The sequence below is a fragment of the Dermatophagoides pteronyssinus genome, unplaced genomic scaffold (genome assembly GCF_027571235.1).
Source record: "Dermatophagoides pteronyssinus isolate colony J.1.1.1.1 unplaced genomic scaffold, Derpt_VIB-CSIC_2022.12 sq0057, whole genome shotgun sequence".
Lineage (NCBI taxonomy): Eukaryota > Metazoa > Arthropoda > Arachnida > Sarcoptiformes > Pyroglyphidae > Dermatophagoides > Dermatophagoides pteronyssinus.
In genome coordinates, this window is record NW_027461578.1 from 71,277 (window position 1) to 93,254 (window position 21,978).

Sequence of the window (21,978 nt, forward strand, 5' to 3'; positions counted from 1 at the left end):
GTGGTAAGTGAATAGATCAATAACCAAGTGATCAGTTTCTTCTTTTTGATTGTTTGGGTAATTCAATGGAAACAAACACAATAGTTTGGAAAAATCCATTATCAATGACAATGTATATTATATTTATTTATTTATTACCAATATAATCATATCATATGACTTTTATAAATCTTTAATAAAATATTTACAATTTTAACCATTTATCCTTAATCCTACTCGTAATTTAGCGGATCTAGCGCGTGGATTTAACAATATTTCCGTTTCTGTTGGCAGTTGAAATTTTTTCTGATAAAATTTCCATATTTTGAGCGATTTAGGTGTTTGATAAATATCATTAATAGTTGGATGAATAATATAATCATTACTTTTGGGTGGCAAAATTAGATTATTATCCGATTGATTAACAAAATGACTTTTGACAATTCTATCTTCAAGTGAATGAAATGAAATTATTGCAAGAAGACCACCATTCGAACGTTTTTGAGCAATAAATTCGTTGTCATCATCTTTATCGTCTGATTCTTCTGATATCTTTAAATATTTGCTCAACACCGGTATTACCGAATTCAATTCGTTCAATTCATTGTTAACAAATATACGTAATGCTTGAAATATTTTCGTAGCTGGATGTACTGGTCGTCCAATTTTATCTCTTGTTGCTGAAATATCGTTTGATCTGGATAAAACCGATTGAACCAATTCGGCCAATTCTCTGGTTGTATTCAAACGTTTCATTAGGAAACGTGAATCAACAATTGTTTGGGCAATTTTTTTAGCATGTCGTTCTTCACCATAAACTTTAAAAATTTTAGCCAATTCATCAGCATTCAACGTATTGATTATATCGGCTGCTGATGGTAATCGTTGATTTCGTTCACCATCCATTCGCATATCAAGTGGTCCATCATTACGAAATGAAAAACCACGTTGTGGATTATCGTATTGAAATGATGATGCCCCAAGATCCATAATAGCACCATCAAATGAATGATAAGGAATTTGGATTTTTTTCAACAAATCATCAATCTCACTGAATCGACCCAACATTGGAATAATTTTTTGGCCAAAATGATTATTCTGTTCAATCGTTTTGGCTAATATTTCGGCTTTTTCGAATGCATAAGGATCACGATCCAATGTAAAAATGGTGATTTTTTTATTTGTCGATAAAAGATGTTTTGTATGACCACCACCACCAAATGTTAAATCCAGAAAACATTGTCCATCTTTTGGTGATAATATTTTTGTTATTTCTTTGGCCAAAACAGGTATATGTTTGATTGTTTCAACATTATTCCTATTATTATTAGTTACACTGTTTATTGCAATAAAATTGGAAAATTTTGTTGAAATTATTCGCATTTTTGAATTTCACACGTGACAAACATGCATGCAAGAATCGAATCAGCTGATAATCGTAGCGCACTAATCGAAAGCAATATGAATTTAGCTAAAAATTTTTATCGTATTTATCGTCGTCAAATCAATCCATCATTAATAATATGGTCATCGTCATATTCGACGACAATATCGTCATCGGATAAAAAACGAACAAAATTTTCGAAAAAACTTCCAATTGCCGGTGTCGAACGAATCATATTGATATCATCAGCAAAAGGTGGTGTGGGAAAATCTTCAGTTGCAGTTAATCTAGCTTTGGCTATCAAATGTTTATATCCTGTAAGTTTTTTAACGAAAAATTTATTTAATGGTGATTGTATCATTTTTGCACCTAAACAGAATAAAAAAATTGGCATACTTGATGCCGATATATTTGGACCATCATTACCGACAATGATCGGCTTATTGGGTAAAAAACCTACCACTAATAAACGTAAGAAATTTGTTTTTTGATCAAAGTTGAAAATATTTTTGTAATTTCAATTTAGAACAGAAAACCTAATAATACCATTAGTTAACTATGGAGTGAAATGTATGTCGATGGGATTTTTGGTGGACGAAGATAAACCAATTGTTTGGCGTGGATTGATGGTCATGTCAGCTATGGAAAAACTTTTACGATCCGTTTATTGGGGCAATCTAGATCTGTTGATTATTGATATGCCACCCGGAACAGGTGATACTCAACTATCAATCGTACAAAATATACCAATCGATGGTGTTATCATTGTAACAACACCACAAAAAGTTTGCCTAGCCGATGTTGTTCGTGGTACACAAATGTTTCAAGATTTAGATGTTCCCGTATTAGGATTTGTTAAAAATATGAGCCATTTTATATGTGATAATTGTTCACACCATCAATCAATTTTCTGGGATTCCAATCAATTGGAATATTTAGCCAAAAAATTTAATACCGAAATTTTAGCCCAAATTCCATTGGATCCAAATCTGTCAAAATCATTGGATAATGGTTGTCCTTTAGTGGTTGAAAATCCTGATAATCCATGTTCACAGATATTTATTCAATTAGCAGGAAAAGTTCTCAGCAAATTAGAAAATGAAAGATGAAAAAATAAAAAACGATGATCAGATCAGAAATCGCTTCGTCAACAACAAAAAGTTTTTACGAAACGAAACAATTTTCCCCGAAGAACAAAAAAGCTACAAATTAACGTATCTTTAACGTTCTCGGTTAATATTGTTTCTGGATAATCGTTAATTTTTGTTCAGATATCCGTTCAATCATCAATTCTGATACATCGTTTTTGTAATTTTTTTCAAATAAATGATCTTTTCGATAATTATCATTGTTAATCATCACTATTTTCTCATCATTTTGAAACAAAAATGTTTCAATCAAATAAGATCAAATACGTAGTTCTGATTAAGGAAAAGAAAAGAAAGGAAAAAAGGGAAAGGATTGAAGAAAGATTTAAGATTAGGGAATAGGACCGAATGGTAAGAAAGAAAAAGAAAGAATAAAATGTGTTTTGGTTGAAAAGTGAAAAAAGAGTTTTCATGTTAAAATGCGAGGCAAGCACGTGACCACTCATAATATATGTACCAAAAAATTTTTTTTGCGACGACAAGAATCGACAGACTTTTTTCGGATCTAACTTTGTCGAAATCATCAAAAGCTGTTGATTGTCTGAATTCAATCATGTTTACCAATTCGAAAACATTCGATTCTAGCCTGGATTCAATAATTGATAATTGTTTAGTTTGGAAAGATAATATTGGTCATCTTCCTGGCAGTTTATTGAAATTTCGTCGTGATTCGACGGGTGAATTATGGTTGGCGGATGAAAAAGATGAAACATCTTCATCCAGTACTGGTACTGGTAGCAGTGATGGTGACGATAATGATAATGATGATGACAATAATGAAACTGATAATAACAATGTTGAATCATTACAAAAGCGACAAAAATTACTTAAAGATCATTTATTTAATGATAATCATCATCATCATCATTCAGTAATATCGCTTTGTTCACGTTGTTTTCGTTCAGATTTTAAAGCCGATTTGGTTAAAAATAACAAATATTGCAAACAATGTTCACAAATTGATCCACAATTATATAAAATTTATAAAAATTTTGATTCCAATTCCAAAACATCCACGACAACAACTACAACATTGTCGAAGGCGAATATTAATGAACAGTATGATGAAGAAAAACATGCCAATTCATTACGAAAACTTCCAACAACAACAACCAAACTTATCGAATGATTTCGAATTTCCTGATCAATTTGATTGGGAAAAATATTTGAAAAAATATCAATCGATTGCTGTACCAGTGGAATATTTTTCCCCCGAACAAAATTATCCTACCCGACAGAATGGATTTAAAGTTGGCATGAAACTTGAAGGAATTGATCCATTACATCCATCCAAATTTTGTTGTTTAACCGTTGTCGATGTTCAAGGTTTTCGTTTGCGATTACATTTTGATGGTTATAGTAGTCGATTTGATTTTTGGATCAATGCTGATAGTAAACAAATATTCCCGATTGGTTTTTGTCGAAAAACACGTAGAAAATTAGAATACCCACCTGGAATGAATTCAGGTTCATTCAATTGGAAACAATATCTATCAGCAACAAACAGTATTGCTGCACATGAAGATCTTTTCACTATCAATAAGTTCAATTCGACGATTGATAATCATTCAATTATCGATAATAATAAATTTCAAATCAATGATAAATTAGAGGCGGTCGATATTGCAAACAGTGCATTGATTTGTGTGGCTACAATCAAGGATATACTTGATGATCAGATTCTTATACATTTTGATGGTTGGGATGATAGTTTTGATTATTGGACATCAACGACATCACCATTAATACATCCAATTAATTGGTGTAAATCAAAATCAAAATGTTTAACTGCACCGAATGGTTATCGTAAAGAATTCATATGGGAAGATTATCTTCGAGAAACTGATTCCAGGCCAGCACCTGAAACAGCATTCAACAATTCAATCGAATCGAAACAAACAATGAAACATCGTCCAATGTTTCATTTATGGCGACAAGGAATGCGTCTGGAAGCCGTTGATAAACGTAATCCTTATTTAATTCGTGTTGCTACTGTTGTTGATCGAAATATGCATTCAATTACGATTCATTTTGATGGTTGGGATGAAAAATATGATTGTTTGGTAAGATTTTTTAAATAAATAAACTGATTGCAGCTGAAATTAATTTATTTCATTTCTCATCATAGTACAACGAGGATTCACCGGATTTACATCCAATTAATTGGTGCAAACAAACCAATCATAAATTGGAACCACCACCAAACAAATGTAAATTATTAGATATGTAAATTTTATTAATTATAATAATGTTTTTTATTTAATAAATATAAAAAAGATATAGCTAAATTGAATACATTATGTCCAGTTGCATTTTGCAATGGTTTTGGTCATCAAAAATGGTACAGATATCGAACACATTCACGAGAAAAGGATTGTCCATATTCCAAATTCAATTATGATTCGGAAAGAAATGAAAATCTCGATCGTTTTGCTGATCTTATTGTTTTCGATAGTGAAGATGATGATGATGATGATATGATGATTATTAATGAACAAAATAATTTCGAAATGTTCAATCAGATGGACAACAATAACGATCATAAAATAAAATGTGAACCAAACGATGACAATAAAATTCATCCATATTATCTTAAGTTAATCAAAGAAAATTATTTAGAAATGAAGGAAACGCTGAAAAATAATAATGTTCATACATTGAGATATTTAATGAATTATGTTAAAAATCTTGATTTCAATCCATTCGATATTGTTGGATTTGATTGTCAAAAAATGTTTGAAGTTATTTTGAAATTGACCAACAATAGGGAAACGGCCAATATTTTCCTGCAAGAGGTATGTTGAATATTTGTGATTGTTGTTTGTTGTTTCATTAATCAAAATTTTTCATTTCTCACTCCAAACAACCCGTAGAAAATCGATGGCATTGCTTTTCTTTGTATTCGTCATGAAGAAATTCAAAACAAACTTAAAATTGATCTCAATTCGGCCGTAAAAATTGTACCATTTTTGTTTGCCAATCTTAAATTTATATTCAAAGATGGCTTTTAAGCAAAACAAAATTTCGAAATTTGAATGACCATGAATAAAGAATATTTTATTGAATAAAACAAAAAAGATTTCTTTTGAATGTTGTTGAATAATAATTATTTCGATTTACGCCAAAAATTCACGCATGATTTTTCCAGATTATAGGTATTCTCCCGTAACAAAAAACCGACCAACCTTGCTTTCGATTAGTGTTTTGGTTCCAAAATATATTCATATCACTTTGGAAACAAGAATCATTGTTGTTGTTACTACAAATCGACTTTGTTGTTTTTTTTTCACTTTCAATCATCCATGCATATTACCTGTACAAACTGAATAATTTCGTTTGTTATTGGTGGTGGTGGTGGTGGTCCTCCGAAATTCTTTGATAAACTACTTACTGTATCATCATTATCATCATCAGCATATCATTTTGACAATGACATTTTTTTTCTCAACAATTTTAGTGATTCTTTATTAAAATAATAATTTTATTTTTGTTTTTGTTCATTCATTAATTTGTTTGTTTTGAAAATATTTATTTTGAATAAAAATTTTTAAAAATAAAGTGACCATTATTATTGAAGAAATAAAATGAACCGTTATGTAACATTAAGTCAATTAGGTGATGGAACTTATGGTTCAGTATTTTTGGGACAAAAAATCGATACAGGCGAAAGGGTTGCTATTAAAAAGTAAGCAAAATTGAATTCCAAAAGATTAAAAAATGTGAATTAAACATTTTTTTTGCCCATGTAATTGTACGAAAGAATGAAACGTAAATATTTTTCCTGGGAAGAATGTATGAATCTTCGTGAAGTAAAGGTATTTAAAAGAAACAAAACAAGAAAAAAATTATGATTTTTCAACAAAAAATTCTTGCTTTTTTTCCGAAAGTCTCTACAAAAACTTAGCCATCCAAATCTTATAAAATTAAAAGAAGTTATACGGGAAGATAATACATTATATTTTGTATTTGAATATATGAAAGAAAATCTTTATCAATTGATTAAAGATCGGTAATTTTATTTTATTTGAATGTTTTTTTGTTGTTGAAAAATTCATTAATTTATTCAATATTAGTGAAAAACCATTTGCGGAAAAGATCAATTGTAATATTTTATATCAAATACTGCAAGGTTTATCATTTATGCATAAACATGGATTTTTTCATCGTGATATTAAACCGGAAAATCTGCTTTGTATGGGACCAGAATTAATAAAAATAGCCGATTTTGGTCTGGCGCGTGAAATACGATCTCGGCCACCATATACAGATTATGTATCAACACGTTGGTATCGTGCACCTGAAGTACTACTTCGTTCAACTGCATATAATTCACCCATTGATATATGGGCTGTTGGTTGTATAATGGCTGAATTATATACCTTACAGCCACTGTTTCCAGGACGAAGTGAAATTGATCAAATTTTTCGTGTCACATCTGTTCTGGGTACACCTGATAAATCCGATTGGTCTGAAGCATATCTTCTGGCTAATCAAATGAATTTTCGTTTTCCACAATTTTCCTCAATACCAATTGAAACAATTGTTGTTGGACAAATATCATCGGAAGGTTTACAATTTTTAAAAAGTACCTTGCAATGGAATCCACAAAAACGACCAACAGCATCACAAGCATTAAAATTTAGTTATTTTCAAAATGCAACAAATTATTCGCCACATAATCAAACGGATAAAAACATTAAAAGTGGTGTTTCGAAAACAGCACCAACACAATCGGAATATAATAAGAAAATTTTATCCATATCTAATTCAAATAATACAACAACATCAGCTTATAATAAATCATTAACCAATAATTTATTAATTAAAACTGTACCAAGTTATTTAAGTGAACCATCATCCACAACAAATGATATTGATAATCATAGTATACAACAATTACAAATGCAAATTGGCAATCATAATCATCATAATCAATCAACATTGATTGGAAAAAATTCTGATCAAAATAATTCGTTGAATACGAACAATCAAAATTTTCAATGAAAGATCAATATCTTTCAAGCTCAAGATATATTGCCGGACAGAATACAGCCAAAAAAAATTCAACTATTATTAATCATAAAAATTCGGGTATTTTTATTCAATTGTTATTTAAATCTTTATTCGTTTCCTTAATTTACTTGATAAAATAGGAGATCAACAACCAACAATATTTGGAAATTATCGCAAAAATTCAATAACATCAAATAAATCGGCCATAAGTAATGGACAGAGGAAATTATATGCATCATCACATTATGGTAAAACTGATTGGTCAGCAAAGTATGTTTAAACCCAAAGACAAATAACAATCGATTCATTTGATTATAATTTTCCCATTGTAGATACCTATGATGGTAACATTGAACATTGCTCGGAGCCGGATATAGTTTTTTGGTTGGATTGGTTTTTTTCTCTGGACTCTAGACCCAGATGAGCAAATTACAAATTCTCTTTTTCATTCGATTTCAATTTCAATTTTTTTCACATTGAAATTGTCAAAGTCTAAGAAGAAGAAACAAAAAAAATATCATCATAAGATTTGAATATTTCTCTCACTAAATATTATTATCGTCAATAAATAAAATAAAAGAAATGTCGTTATTAATATTTATGAAAACAAAAAACCCATATTATAATATTGTATTCAATTTGAATTTGTCCAAAGGTTTTTCATTTCGTCATCATAATCGAGTATTTGACATTTTGTCTAAGGTTTTTTTTTGAAAAAAAGTTAAATGCATCGTATGACTCTGCATTGATGATTATTGTTGAAATCAAAGTCTTTTTTCAATGCTCAAATATTGGACCATGGAATTGAAACAAATTCAAAGATCAATCAATCGCGATCGATCGATTTTGTCCGTACATCCATCCGCCCGTTCATTACAAAGTATAGAAAAAATTGTTGCTCAAGTAGCAAAGTCTTTGCTCTAAAGAAAAAAATCATTGACATCATCATCATTGGATGTAGAAATAGTAAAGAAGGCTATAGGCTACAAACAGAGCCAAGCACAAGTTATAGGCTATAAAAAATTATAAACTGGATTAAACTGGACAAAAGCGGCCGGACCTATAGATGGATTATTCTTCTCTCTTTTTTTGAAGAAAATCGTATACGAGGATCCACTTGACTTAGATGAATCACCACTGTAAGGCTGTGTTGTTTGGTTTTTTCCTTATCATCATCATATCATTTGACTTCCACATTGATTTGGCCTTTGGAAAAAACCGAATTTCGCCGATTTTGGCCGGAATAAATCCGGTTATTATTCAAAAATATTCAAAAAAAAAAAAAAAAAAATTAAATGCGAGAATTTTTTACCACATGATGATAATTTTTGGAAGCAAAAAATGTTATAATTACAAAATAGCCAAAGCTCAATAAAACAAAACAAAAAATCTCATGATTTATGCTTGCTTACATTACAACAATTAACAAACAAGAAGTAACAAGTTTAAAACAAAAAATAATCAATAAGGTTCGAAGTCAATTCCTACCATTTTAAAAAATCTGAATATTCATATTACAATAATATAGAGCACGCGCCCATCAACGGATTTTTTTTTGTTGTCGCCGTTTTGCGATTACAAACCAAATATACCAAGTTCAATTTTGTTAATCATCACTATGATGATATGACAAGAAAAAAGATTTTTGATTGATTTTACATTTCCCTCACATTTCATTTCATTGTAATTGCATCGAATTGAAGATATTCGGATTTTGGTAGCCGCCATGCGACAATAGAATGAACATTATCATCATTATTATAATCAATTTTGATCAAGACTTTGATCGATGATCATTATCATCACATTAGCATTAGCATTACCATTGCAACCAGCGAGAAAAAGAGAAATAACGTCATACGTCTATATAACAAATGCATGTTATATAGAGATAGATTTTACCAGATTATACCACCACCACTTTAATTTTCATTTGAAATGTGATATTTTATCATTCAATTTTGACATTATACATATTACATATACATTCGCACTCAACATTTATCCTTTATTTGTGTGTTGGTTGGTTGAAGTGCGTTGAAGTGAAGGAAATAATTTCGGTGTTACCAATATAAAAAGCGACGCACATTTTCAATTCCAAATCATTCGTTTCAACATTTCTTCGGAAATCAAATACATTTTCCTTTCAAGGCACTCATCATCATTGTCGTCGTGGTTTTTTCTGCTCAGCAAAATACTGAATCTTAGCCAACTACAATTCATCATCATCGAATCTTGTCCTTAGAAAAACATCGCTCTTATGAAGAACGGAGATTGATATAAATATTTTTCATTTTTTCAAAAAGCTTAAAAATTTTCACAATTCCGTCGTTAAATTTACTTTCGAAAATTTTCGGGTGGGCAGCTACTCTTCAGGTAATTGATAATGATGATGAAATTAATTATAAAAAATTGATTCATTTTTTATATTGAAAAAAACAGGGGCTTTATCACATTAGTCCCGAAGTTTTGGTGAACTGTTACGTGTTCGAAGCAAAAAATTGCGAAGGAGACCCACCTTGGAAAATTTGATAATAGTGGTATAACCATTATTGTGACTTGTAATTTTTGGATTTTTCTTTTTGGAATCGGAATTAGAATCAATCGGATCTATTTATTTGGACATTTATCTAACTGATCGTTCTATCTCTCACATTGAAAAAAACTAAAAAAATGAAGATTACAGTTTTGGAAAAACTTTTCGATCAAAATCCTTCAGTCGATGATATTATCGGCGAAACGATTATGAAACGTAAAAATGAAGATGCATTCTATGTTTGTGATGTTAATGATATACTACGTAAACATAAAAATTGGCTGATGAAATTACCAAGAGTACGGCCATTCTATGCTGTCAAGTGTAATGCCGCACCTATTGTTCTCGAAGTATTGTCTTCGGTTGGTGCCGGATTCGATTGCGCATCAAAGGTAATTTGATTTTTATTCGTTTTGAATAAACTAATGGCCTCTGTTCCATTGCTTTTCAGAATGAAATCGATACAATTTTGGATCTTGGTGTTCACCCGGATGACATTATCTATGCTAATCCATGCAAAACAAAATCATTCATTAGTCATGCATCATCAATGGGTGTGGATTTGATGACATTTGATAATGAACATGAATTGTACAAAGTACGACAACTTCATCCAAATGCTAAAATGGTCATCCGAATCAAAGTCGATGATAGTCATTCGGTTTGTCGTTTTAGTGCAAAATTTGGTGCCGATTTAGATCAGGTGCCAAAGCTTTTACAATTGGCAAAAAAATTGTCAATTGATATTGTTGGCTGTAGTTTTCATGTTGGTAGTGGTTGTGAAGATGCCGGATCATATCAACAAGCTATTTCGAATGCGAAATATGTTTTTGATTTGGGTGAAAAATTGGGATTCTCGATGACATTATTGGATATCGGTGGTGGATTTCCTGGCACATCGAATGCCCCAATTGCATTCGATGATTATGTGAAAGTTATCAATGAATCATTGGATATTTATTTTCCAGAATTCGATAGCCAAGGAATGAAATCCAAGGTGAAAATCATTGCCGAACCTGGAAGATATTATGTAAGATTTTTTAAAAAATATTAAAATAACATTGAATTAATTACTTGGTTATTGAATAGGTTGCATCAGCTTTTACACTTGTAACAAATATTATTGCAAAACGTTCGGTTCGAGATGATGAAGGAAATGCGAACAATATGTACTACATCAATGATGGTGTATATGGATCATTTAATTGCATCATTTTTGATCATGTTCAAGTTTATCCCAATCCATTTCCAACCAAAAATGAAACAATTGAAGGACGAGAATATAGTCTGTCAACAATTTGGGGTCCAACATGTGACAGTATGGATTGTATTAATCGTGATATAATTTTTCCCCAAATGGAAGTTGGTGAATGGCTTGTTTGGCGTGAAATGGGTGCCTATACATTGGCTGCTGGTACAAATTTTAATGGCTTTAAAATGCCATCATTGAAATATTATGTGACTGGCTATACATTAGGAATGTTGAAAACATTACGAAATTGGTCGAAAATTTATCGTATCATTGAAGAATCGGACGAATTTATCGAAGAAGATGATTCATTATTTGAAACATTCTATTTCGATGAAAAAAATCAATCAGATAATTTGATTAAAGTTCATTGATTAGCAATAATGGCTGATAATGATGACGGATATTTTTTTAAACGACAACCAATGGTCCACCACCACCACCACAATCAATATCTATTGCATACAGCCATTTTTTTAATTATACTTTTTACCATTTATTTTAATGATTTTTGTTGTAATGACACTTTAAAAATTATTTCCAATTTCGACTTTTTGGAACATTATTATTTCAAGCAAGAGATAACAACAATTGACAATGATTATTTTATTGAATTTTTATCTAAATGCATAAATAATAAACTTTTTTTTCAAAAACGTTCGATTTTTTTTTTTGGTCCGTGAAAATTGTTTGTACGATGAAGGTGTTCGATTCATCACTCCTCGTATAATTCAGGCATTCGAATGATTCGAATCCTTCATGCGTGTTTGTTTTGAAAACAGAGAAATCATTTTGAAATTTTTTAAAACCATTTTATTAATGAAAAATGAAAAATTTCCGAATCAATCAATTGGGAATACAAATGATTCCAGAATTTTTACATCGAAAATTATTTGCTAAAAAATTCCCTGTACAAATAAATGATAATCGAAGAAATGTGATAATTGATCAATTGAAAAAATCTATTCAAAATATTGAATTTAAAATCGACAATATTTCCACTGCATCGTCGTCTATTGAAACCAGAAATCCTTGGAAAGAATTGATCCGATATCTTCCTGAGTTAATCGACAACGATGTTCTAACACATATGAATAATTTAGGTCAACATTATAGTAGACCATATTTGAAAAATATTGAAAAATTATTGCAAATACCGGATAATTTACTTGAAAATCGACCGAAAAAATGGCTATTCAATCAAGGTTGGACACGTTATGAATTAATTGATAACGACAATCGATACAAATCTGAACCAGTTGAATATCCATTAGAAGATTCATTAGTATTCGATGTTGAAGTAAGTTTAGATAAAAATAATTATAATCGTCCAACGCTGGCTGTAGCACTATCACCCAATGCATGGTATTCATGGTGTAGTGATGCATTAATCAGCCAAAGTCATCAAGATCAAATTAATGATGATTTCAATCTTAGTAATCGTCAAGTTACTATGGATGATTTGATTCCGATGGGTCAATTCAAAAATCAAGAACGATTAATCGTTGGTCATAATGTTAGTTTTGATCGTTCTTATATTCGTGAGCAATATCAAATCGATTTAGATCAAACAAGATTTTTGGATACAATGAGTTTACATATTTGTGTTTCAGGTTTAAATCAAGAACAAAAAATGTTTACCATTCGTAATGGTGGTGATAATCCATGGCAAGCCATTTCATCGTTGAATAATTTGAATGATGTTTATAAATTGTATTGTCAATCCAAATCGGGCGTTTCAAAAGATCCACGTAATGTTTTCATTAAAGGAACCATGGCAGATGTTTTCGAAAATTTTTCCCATCTGACTGATTATTGTGCTAATGATGTTTCGGTTACATTACAGATATTGAAATCATTATTTCCACAATTTCGGGAAAGATTTCCATCACCTATAACATTAGCTGGAATGTTAGAAATGTCTGTGATGTATTTACCTGTAAATCAACATACATGGAAACGTTATCTAGATGAATCACAATCAATCTATAATCAATATAAAAATGAAATTAATGAAACATTAAAAGAAATTGCATGTGAATCTTGTCAATCATTATCGAATGATCAATATCGAAAAGATCCATGGTTATGGGATCTTAATTGGACCACACGTAACATTGGTTATAAAAAAGCAATGAAAGAGATTCAATATGATGATACAAAATTTAAAGATGATACAAATTCATTCATAAAAGAATTAATCGAAACGAAAAAATATTTGAAAAAAATGCAACCAATTTTACCAGGATATCCACAATGGTTTGTTGAATTATGTGAAAATAGCCGATATCTTAATAAAATTGATCAATTAGATTTTAATAATATTTTCGATTTTGATCAATTCAATATTACCACTAAATTACGCACCATACCGAAAATTCTTAAGCTAATGTGGATGGATTATCCATTATATTTTGATCAAACATATGGCTGGGGCCATCTTGTTCCATTATATGATCAACAAGAAGATTCGATCAATTTTCCGCCATTTGAAACAATGAAAAAATTTTTGCATAATAACAATCATTTGGAAAATTTAGATATGGAAAAATGTATTAAAGAAGTTCAAATACCTGGTTGTTTATTTTTTAAACTACCACATAAAGATGGACCAAATAAACGTGTTGGAAATCCATTATCGAAAGATTTTATTAAAAAAATTTCCGATGGTACATTAAAATCTGCAATGAATACTGTAAGCAATGATTTGGTGGCACATCAAAATAAAATTTCTTATTGGGTAAATTCATCCAAGCGAATTCTTTCACAATTAGTCATACCATATGACCCAAATAATGGTGATGGTTCTATTCTGCCAAGAGTGGTTGTTTGTGGTACCGTTACAAGAAGAGCTGTAGAACCAACATGGCTTACAGCAAGTAATTCCTATCCAGAACGTTTAGGAAGTGAATTGAAAGGAATTATTCAATGTCCAACAGGCTACTCATATGTTGGTGCTGATGTTGATTCACAAGAATTATGGATTGCATCGTTACTTGGTGATTCAAATTATTGTGGTATACAAGGTTCAACCGGTTTAAGTTGGATGACATTGAAAGGTGAACGTAGTCGATCAACAGATATGCATAGTGTTACTGCTGCTACCATCAATATCCGTCGTGATGAGGCAAAAGTTTTGAATTATGCACGTATTTATGGTTCAGGAATGGAATTTGCTGCAAGATTTTTAAAACAATCAAATCCAGCGCTTTCCGAACAAGAAGCTAAAATGAAAGCGAAAAAAATTTTTCATCAAACTAAAGGTCAAAGAAAAAAAACTTTTATACAAGCCAATGACGGTGATAATGTTCAATGGATTCGTGAATGGTATGGTGGTACTGAATCATCAATGTTCAATAAATTGGAAAAAATTGCCACATCACAGGAACCGGCAACACCATTTTTACAATGTCGAATTAGTCGTGCATTAGAACCGATGGCAGTTGGTCATGATTATATGACTAGTCGTGTTAATTGGGCTGTACAAAGTTCAGCAGTAGATTTTCTTCATATCATATTGATCGCAATGAAATGGTTAATGCAATCATTTCAAATTCATGGCCGATTTTCCATTAGTATTCATGATGAAATTCGTTACATAATCAATGACGAACATAGATTTCGTGCAGCATTAGCACTACAATTTGCTAATCTTTTAACACGATCATATTTTACATCCACATTGAATCTAAATGATTTACCTGAGTCGGTGGCATTTTTTTCATCCATCGAGATTGATAAATGTCTGCGTAAAGATTCAAAAGATGATTGTAAAACACCATCAAATTCATTGGGTCTATCAAAAGGATATGGAATTGCTTCGGGAATATCTATTAATGTTTATGAACTATTAGATTTACTTCAAAATGATCAATCATTCAATCGAATGTTTGATGATGATGATAGTAATGATGATCAACGTATCAAAACTGAAGAAAAAATAGTCAATTAACAAAAATGTAATAATTATCCATTATGAATATCTGTGATTCAAATATTAAAAATCAATTCGAATTCCAATTTAAATAGAATTCGATTAGCGCATGCGTTTTATTTTTGTTTGTGTTTTTAGTAGGTTAACGCCAATTGTGTGTGGGACATGTAACTCGTTCTTCGTTCGATTTGTTTGTTTGTTTGTGTGTGTTTATCTGCCACAACAAATATCACATCGAATTTTCTTTTTCGTTGAAGAGATTCCCAAAAATAGTCAATAAATTATTTTTTGTAAAAAAATTAATTAATAAATTCGTGGATCGCCTATCCATATTAATATGGCTCATATTGGTGGTGGTGGTGATATTGATACAGAATCGTTTTATGATAATAATCAAAATATTGATGATGATTCGGATGCACCTGATACAAAAGTTTTTTACTACAAAAAAAGGTTTGATCGACATTGATAATTTCGATGTAAAAATATAATTTTGTTAAATTTTTTGTTCATCAATGAAAAAAGATATGAAGAATTACAAGCAGAATTCGAAGAATATCAATTTAGTAGTCGTGAATTGGAGAATGAATTGGAAACCCAATTATCACATTATGAACGACGAATTAAAGAGCTTGAACAGGGAAATTCTCGTCTAGTGAATGAAAATGATTTATTGCGTAATAAATTGGAAAAAACAACAATCGAAAGTAATGAACAGACAATTTTATTGCAAGAAAAATTGGCTGAAGTAACATCGATTAATGAACAGTTAACAACGCATATAAGAGAATTAGAACAATCTAATGATGATCTTGAGCGTGCTAAACGTCATCTTGATGCAACATTATCCGATTTTGATGCAAAATTGAATGAACAAATTGAACGAAATGAATTATTGGAGAGTGAAATCGGTGAAAAAGAACAATTACAAGTAGTGATACAAAGGCTTAAAGATGAAGCACGTGATCTACGTTTAGAATTGATGATACAACAAAATGTAAAAAATCCGAATAAATCTAATAAGAATATTTCATCAACGACGACACCTGAACATGAAACATCATCGAATCGTCGTGCAACAATATCATCACCATTATCACCTGCAACCGCCACTATTCAATCCACGACAATCATTTCGAATGATATGAATAATAAAAATTGTAAAATATCATCAGCAACAAATGGCACTGTGATTCATCAAAACAACAACAACAATAATAATGCACTGAAAACGCCAACATCAAATCAGATACCATTGTTATCAGCTTCATCAAGAATTTCTGCATTGAATATTGTTAGTGATTTATTAAGAAAAGTTGGAGCTTTAGAATCGAAATTGGCATCATGTAGAAATATAATGCCCATCAATAGTCCAACATCGGCCAACAGTACCGGTCTGATGAAAACAACAAACATCATTACAACAAATGGTGCTACAGATAATAAAAATATTAATAACAATGATCATCATAATCATCACGGACAAACAACGACGACAACAACATTGAAAAATATCAATGCAAATGCTTAAATGATGATGACTATCAAAATCAATCAATCAATTCGATCGTTTTACTAAATAGATAAAAATTCTTAAATATTTATTCTGTTTAGAATTTCTCTAATTTGTTTTTGATTTCTAATTTATTTATATAATTTAATTTCATCTTTTTTTCCTCTTTCAAAATAGCTTGCACTGAAAACAATTGATTTGATTTTCAACAAACAAAAAAATTACATTTTTTATACAAAAAAAAACAACAACAAAAATCGGCTGTACATAACCATTGGAAACATCAACATCATTAGATATCTGTCTTATAAAAATTGATTTATTTGAATTTGATAATTTGATAATGATTAATAAATTTTATTTATAATAATTTCAACAAAGTTTCATTCGATAACGTTGTTTATGAATCGAAAAGGTGATGTTGGCAGTGATGCAAAAAAAATTCACCAAAAAAAAAGAATGGTATTTTTTTTTGCAAATAGTGTTGGCTATGTTGTTTCTCTCTGTCTGTCTTTCTCTCTTTTCTCATGTGAGAATGTTTTGCGTGTCAGCTTTCTTAGATCAACATTATCATCACTTTGGAAATTTGGATAAAATTCTTATTTTTTGATTGATTTTAAATAAAAATCGATAAAACTTGTCGCATTACATAGCAATGATTGTCGACAATAATAATGACAACTAATTGCATCATTAATTTAAAAACTCCTTTTATCGTCGTCGTCATATCGTCATCTAATCTTGACATTACAAATTGAATTGAATCACAAGAATGAATCATATTAATAATACTGTTAATGATAATGTGAATGTGAATAATTCACATTCATTGAAATTAGATTTAACCATCAAAGAATTACTTGGACAAAAGGTAAATTTATTCCATTTGATTTGTTTTTTCACAATCCATTCATTTTTTGATTGAAAAAGGATGCATTACTCAAATTAGAACCAGAATGGATTGAAAAATTTACCGATCATCTGGAAACCAAACTGACCAAACAATCCGAATTTTCAATAAAAATTGGTTATTTTGAAACAAATGAAAAAATAGGATTAACTCCGGTGGAATTGGATCAATGTTTAAAGCAATTGAATGAATTAGCAACGACAATTGGTGCCAATCTAATACATTTATGTCGAAAACAATTGAATTCATCCAATTATTTTGTTGATGAATGTTTAATACGTAGACGATCACAATTGGATGATTTTCATGAAATTCGTGTCGCTGTTGTTGGTAATGTTGATTCCGGTAAAAGTACATTGTTAGGTGTATTGACTCATTGTGAATTGGATAATGGTCGAGGTCTGGCGCGACAACGATTGTTTCGACATAAACATGAATTAGAAACAGGTAAAATTCGTCGAGTTTCGCTTTGATGGATTAATCTATCAATCCAATTCTGATTAGGTCGTACATCATCGATTGGTAATGATATACTTGGATTCGATAGTTCGGGTAATGTTGTCAATAAACCATCCACACATGGTAATAGTCAACAATGGTCAAAAATTTGTGAAGAATCATCCAAAGTGATAACATTTATCGATTTAGCTGGACATGAAAAATATTTGAAAACAACAATTTTCGGCATGACTGGTCATTCACCTGATTATACATTGTTGATGATTGGTGCAAATGCCGGTATTGTTGGAATGACCAAAGAGGTTCGAATCTTTATAGAAATGATTAATATTTTTAAAAATTATAAATATTTTTTTCATTTTAAAAGCATTTGGGCGTCACATTAGCCTTGAATATACCGGTATTTGTTGTCATAACCAAAATCGATATGTGTCCTGGAAATATTCTGCAAAACACACTATCATGTTTGAAAAAAGTTCTCAAATCACCTGGTTGTCGAAAAATTCCAATTATTGTTGAAAGTGATGAAGATGTTGTTATTTCAGCAACGAATTTTGTTTCCGAACGTTTATGTCCCATCTTCCAAGTATCCAATGTTGAAGGAACTAATCTACATTTTTTGAAAAAATTTCTAAATCTTCTCAATTCAAGAGCACCGAATCATGATAATTGTTTAGCTGAATTTCAAATTGATGAAGTATACACAGTGCCGGTATGTTGATTGTTTTTCGTTCAGTAGATGTTAACTGCAAAATCTTGTTTCAGGGTGTTGGTACAGTTGTTTCGGGAATATCGCTTAAAGGTATTATCCATACTAATGATACTTTGCTGCTTGGACCGGATTCGCTTGGAAATTTCATACCGGTTGCAATCAAATCAATCCACCGAAAACGTTTACCAGTTAAAGAAGTTCGAAGCGGTCAAACAGCATCATTTGCATTGAAAAAGGTAAATTTCCATTGTTTTTCAAATTATGAGCTGGAATTTTATTTGTTTTGGACAGATAAGAAAAAATGAAATTCGTAAGGGTATGGTTATGCTTTCACCATTGCTCAATCCAAAATCATATTGGGAATTTGAAGGTGAAATATTGGTACTTCATCATCCGACCACAATTAGTGCTCGATATCAAGCTATGGGTAAATACATTGCATGTTGAATTGTTTTTGATTTTTTCATTTTCACTTTTATCCAATCAAGTTCATTGTGGCAGTATTCGACAGACAGCTCAAATTTTATCAATGAGTCAAGATTGCCTACGTACCGGTGATAAAGCAAAAGTTCATTTTCGTTTTATAAAAAATCCCGAATATCTTAATCTAGGTATGAAATTAATATTTCGTGAAGGAAGGACGAAAGCAATCGGAACGGTTACAAAATTGTTGATCGGTGCTGCACCACGTCCATATTGTAAAATGAAAAGAAGCCATCAAAATCCTCAATAGAATCAACAAATTGATGACATTTCATTTAATTTAAATTGATTTTTTCTTTTGTATCAATGTTATAAATATGACAAATTTTTTTTTGCGAAAAGTTTATTTATTTCAAAAAAAAAGAAGATTCATTCATTCACCATCCATAAAATTTGTGACCAGGTTATCCATCACATTGATGTTATTGATTGTTGTTGTGATATAACTTTTTTTTGTTGAAAAAATTGTTGCTTACTATTTTGGATATTATTATTAGATTTTCCACATAATTTATCATTACTTTTTTTCAATGATGATGATTGCCAGATGTTATTTTCAAAATAAAACATATTTGTCACGAAATGTTTCATCATTATTAAATTGTCGAACAATATTGAAAAGAGCCAAACATCAATCATCAATAACGAATCGTGATCAGGTGTTTATCGATAATAGTAATAGTAAAAGTGATAGTTTGCCCAATCAAAATAATGATGCGACCAATTATTTTGGTTTTAAACCAGTCACCGATGAAGAAAAATTCGAAAAAGGTATGCGTTTTTTTTGTTTTGACAACCATTAAACGCATTTTGTGACGCAAATCAATAAATTTTTCCCCCGATTTAGTTTACAATGTATTTCATAATGTTGCCGGAAAATATGATCTCATGAACGATGCGATGAGCTTTGGTATACATCATTATTGGCGCAATGAATTGATTAAAAAATTAGATCCAATTCCGGGTACCCGATTGTTGGATGTTGCTGGTGGTACTGGTGATGTTGCATTTGAATTTTTACGCTATACAAACGAAAGAAATGATAGAGAAAGTTCGGTTATTGTTTGTGATTTTAGTGAAAATATGTTGAAAATTGGTCAGCAACGAGCCATAAAATTCGGTTTTCATCCGGATCGTTGTCAATGGATGATTGGTGATGCTATGAATTTACCATTCGATTCGGATTCATTCGATGCATATACAATATCGTTCGGTATAAGAAATGTAGTGAATGTTGATCGTGCCATACAAGAAGCATTCCGTGTTCTTAAACCTGGTGGAATGTTTTTATGTTTAGAATTTTCTAGCCAAGTAAACAATCCTCTACTGAAAAGGTATTTAGTCATGTAATGGAAACAATTTCAACTAAATTATTCATCTTTATTCATTTTAGCATTTACGATTGGTACTCATTTGAAATAATACCAGTGATGGGTGAAATATTATTAAATGATTGGCAATCATATCAATATCTAGTCGAAAGTATTAGGAAATTTCCTGACCAACAAACATTTAAATTAATGATTGAAAAGAATGGATTTATATTGGTTGATTATGATAATTTTTTAAGTGGTATTACATCCATTCACTACGGTTTTAAGCCATTATAATCTCATTTTTCATTAAATAAAACAAATAACTTTAAACGAAAGAAAAAGAAAATAATGAATCAAGTTCATTACATTGTAGATACATGGTGTCAATACTGAGTGAATTATGGATACAATCAATGAATGTGATTATTTTTAAATGGCGGGAAAAAATAAATGATTGTGATCAGCCAGATTTGAATAATAAAATTGCCACTTGTCCCAGGTAAAAATAAACGAAATGCTTAGTTTCATGAGTTACATAGCTGCCAAAATTACGGCCAACGATACAATGCCAAGTTGGATTGTATTTTTTGTCAAATTCTTTTTTGATATAGGCAGCAATATCTTTTTCGATGTTGTATTTATCCAATGCTTGTAATGCTGTATTGATTGCATCATCTTGCATTTCTTCGCTCATATCGGCATTTTTGACCACGGCTTTTTTATCTCCAGACATTGTTTTCTTTAAACGATTGGAATGTTAATCTATTTGGATTTATTCATTAATTTAAAATCAATTTTTTTCAATATAAAATACTTAACCTCTATTACAGCAAATGAATGTTGAAAATTTAATACTCGATTTTAAAAAATGTTATTGAAATTCAAACAGCCGAAATAACGAAAACGAATTAACAAACAGACACAAACACATTAAATAAGCCTGAAATGAAAAAAAATTTCTTCATTCATTGACTGTCCGATTATGATTGGCTGTCGGCAATGTTCTTTCACATTCTTTCACACTCGAATTGAACCAATCAAATTTATTCACTCCGCCTACATTTCATTGGCAATTCAGTAAAATGAGCCCCTACTATTTCTAACTTTCGTATTAACTGCTAGTTCAACAACAAAAAACTGACCAATTTTTCTGCAGTGTGCATGTGCTTTAAAACAACAACCAATAAAATGCACTGGGCGAATGCGCGAAAATATTTAAAAAAACAAAAAAATTCAAAAATTTTCCTTTTTTGCATGCTTGTTACATTTATGGATTTTTCTGTTTCACAATACTTGTTTGCTAATCAAAATCAACCATCATCGTCATCATCAAAAATTTGCG

At 30.5% G+C, this 21,978-nt stretch overlaps 9 protein-coding genes and 1 long non-coding RNA gene across 10 annotated transcripts; 7 read left to right on the top strand and 3 right to left on the bottom strand.

Moving 5' to 3' along the window:
* Window positions 1-84: 84 nt before the first annotated feature.
* On the bottom strand, window positions 85-1,362 carry LOC113794308 (putative methyltransferase-like protein 15 homolog). Its single transcript, XM_027344419.2, has one exon. It carries the CDS (start codon window positions 1,360-1,362, stop codon window positions 193-195), a length of 1,170 nt encoding a protein of 389 aa, XP_027200220.1. The 3' UTR covers window positions 85-192.
* A 24-nt stretch (window positions 1,363-1,386) lies between these two features.
* Nubpl (NUBP iron-sulfur cluster assembly factor, mitochondrial) lies at window positions 1,387-2,705 on the top strand. The gene is made up of 3 exons (XM_027344421.2): window positions 1,387-1,680; window positions 1,741-1,834; window positions 1,895-2,705. Exons 1-3 carry the CDS (start codon window positions 1,387-1,389, stop codon window positions 2,470-2,472), a joined length of 966 nt encoding a protein of 321 aa, XP_027200222.2. The 3' UTR covers window positions 2,473-2,705.
* Window positions 2,706-2,890: 185 nt separating this feature from the next.
* On the top strand, window positions 2,891-5,581 carry LOC113794298 (lethal(3)malignant brain tumor-like protein 4). Its single transcript, XM_027344407.2, is given in 5 exon segments — window positions 2,891-3,607; window positions 3,609-4,574; window positions 4,640-4,721; window positions 4,795-5,306; window positions 5,385-5,581. Coding segments are annotated over 5 exon segments (2,343 nt in total). The 5' UTR covers window positions 2,891-2,962; the 3' UTR covers window positions 5,523-5,581.
* A 122-nt stretch (window positions 5,582-5,703) lies between these two features.
* Window positions 5,704-8,080, top strand: LOC113794302 (serine/threonine-protein kinase ICK). The gene is given in 6 exon segments (XM_075824235.1): window positions 5,704-6,196; window positions 6,272-6,326; window positions 6,399-6,520; window positions 6,585-7,498; window positions 7,501-7,602; window positions 7,668-8,080. Coding segments are annotated over 6 exon segments (1,431 nt in total). The 5' UTR covers window positions 5,704-6,095; the 3' UTR covers window positions 7,805-8,080.
* Window positions 8,081-9,545: 1,465 nt separating this feature from the next.
* LOC113794304 (antizyme inhibitor 2-like) lies at window positions 9,546-11,969 on the top strand. The gene is made up of 4 exons (XM_027344413.2): window positions 9,546-9,900; window positions 9,967-10,452; window positions 10,512-11,090; window positions 11,150-11,969. The coding sequence occupies exons 2-4, from the start codon at window positions 10,198-10,200 to the stop codon at window positions 11,681-11,683; spliced, it is 1,368 nt and encodes a 455-aa protein (XP_027200214.1). The 5' UTR covers window positions 9,546-9,900; window positions 9,967-10,197; the 3' UTR covers window positions 11,684-11,969.
* On the bottom strand, window positions 11,107-14,000 carry LOC142646118 (uncharacterized). The gene is made up of 4 exons (XR_012847111.1): window positions 13,883-14,000; window positions 13,662-13,749; window positions 12,467-13,599; window positions 11,107-12,390 (listed from the first exon to the last, which is right to left on the bottom strand). It is a non-coding gene; the product is annotated as an uncharacterized LOC142646118 (long non-coding RNA).
* PolG1 (DNA polymerase gamma, catalytic subunit tam) lies at window positions 12,136-15,438 on the top strand. Its single transcript, XM_027344405.2, has 2 exons — window positions 12,136-15,268; window positions 15,339-15,438. The coding sequence occupies exon 1, from the start codon at window positions 12,136-12,138 to the stop codon at window positions 15,259-15,261; it is 3,126 nt and encodes a 1,041-aa protein (XP_027200206.2). The 3' UTR covers window positions 15,262-15,268; window positions 15,339-15,438.
* Window positions 15,439-15,557: 119 nt separating this feature from the next.
* LOC113794287 (nuclear distribution protein nudE-like 1-A) lies at window positions 15,558-17,126 on the top strand. The gene is made up of 2 exons (XM_027344395.2): window positions 15,558-15,696; window positions 15,769-17,126. Exons 1-2 carry the CDS (start codon window positions 15,581-15,583, stop codon window positions 16,772-16,774), a joined length of 1,122 nt encoding a protein of 373 aa, XP_027200196.2. The 5' UTR covers window positions 15,558-15,580; the 3' UTR covers window positions 16,775-17,126.
* Window positions 17,127-17,263: 137 nt separating this feature from the next.
* Window positions 17,264-20,930, top strand: LOC113794227 (GTP-binding protein 1-like). The gene is made up of 9 exons (XM_027344330.2): window positions 17,264-17,627; window positions 17,687-18,113; window positions 18,171-18,427; window positions 18,493-18,837; window positions 18,891-19,073; window positions 19,129-19,264; window positions 19,326-19,506; window positions 20,226-20,654; window positions 20,714-20,930. Exons 1-9 carry the CDS (start codon window positions 17,529-17,531, stop codon window positions 20,928-20,930), a joined length of 2,274 nt encoding a protein of 757 aa, XP_027200131.1. The 5' UTR covers window positions 17,264-17,528.
* Window positions 20,680-21,616, bottom strand: LOC113794228 (dynein light chain 1, cytoplasmic). The gene is made up of 2 exons (XM_027344331.2): window positions 21,456-21,616; window positions 20,680-21,398 (listed from the first exon to the last, which is right to left on the bottom strand). Exon 2 carries the CDS (start codon window positions 21,367-21,369, stop codon window positions 21,097-21,099), a length of 273 nt encoding a protein of 90 aa, XP_027200132.1. The 5' UTR covers window positions 21,370-21,398; window positions 21,456-21,616; the 3' UTR covers window positions 20,680-21,096.
* Window positions 21,617-21,978: the final 362 nt, after the last annotated feature.

Coding starts and splice junctions, on each gene's coding strand:
- LOC113794308 (XM_027344419.2), bottom strand. CDS start 1,362: ATGCGAATAATTTCAACAAAATTTTCCAATTTTATTGCAATAAACAGT.
- Nubpl (XM_027344421.2), top strand. CDS start 1,387: ATGCATGCAAGAATCGAATCAGCTGATAATCGTAGCGCACTAATCGAA. Junction 1,681..1,740: donor CTATCAAATGTTTATATCCT/GTAAGTTTTTTA, acceptor GCACCTAAACAG/AATAAAAAAATTGGCATACT. Junction 1,835..1,894: donor AAAACCTACCACTAATAAAC/GTAAGAAATTTG, acceptor AATTTAGAACAG/AAAACCTAATAATACCATTA.
- LOC113794304 (XM_027344413.2), top strand. CDS start 10,198: ATGAAGATTACAGTTTTGGAAAAACTTTTCGATCAAAATCCTTCAGTC. Junction 10,453..10,511: donor GATTCGATTGCGCATCAAAG/GTAATTTGATTT, acceptor ATTGCTTTTCAG/AATGAAATCGATACAATTTT. Junction 11,091..11,149: donor CCGAACCTGGAAGATATTAT/GTAAGATTTTTT, acceptor GTTATTGAATAG/GTTGCATCAGCTTTTACACT.
- PolG1 (XM_027344405.2), top strand. CDS start 12,136: ATGAAAAATTTCCGAATCAATCAATTGGGAATACAAATGATTCCAGAA.
- LOC113794287 (XM_027344395.2), top strand. CDS start 15,581: ATGGCTCATATTGGTGGTGGTGGTGATATTGATACAGAATCGTTTTAT. Junction 15,697..15,768: donor GTTTTTTACTACAAAAAAAG/GTTTGATCGACA, acceptor CAATGAAAAAAG/ATATGAAGAATTACAAGCAG.
- LOC113794227 (XM_027344330.2), top strand. CDS start 17,529: ATGAATCATATTAATAATACTGTTAATGATAATGTGAATGTGAATAAT. Junction 18,838..18,890: donor ATGAAGTATACACAGTGCCG/GTATGTTGATTG, acceptor ATCTTGTTTCAG/GGTGTTGGTACAGTTGTTTC. Junction 19,265..19,325: donor TGCTCGATATCAAGCTATGG/GTAAATACATTG, acceptor TATCCAATCAAG/TTCATTGTGGCAGTATTCGA.
- LOC113794228 (XM_027344331.2), bottom strand. CDS start 21,369: ATGTCTGGAGATAAAAAAGCCGTGGTCAAAAATGCCGATATGAGCGAA.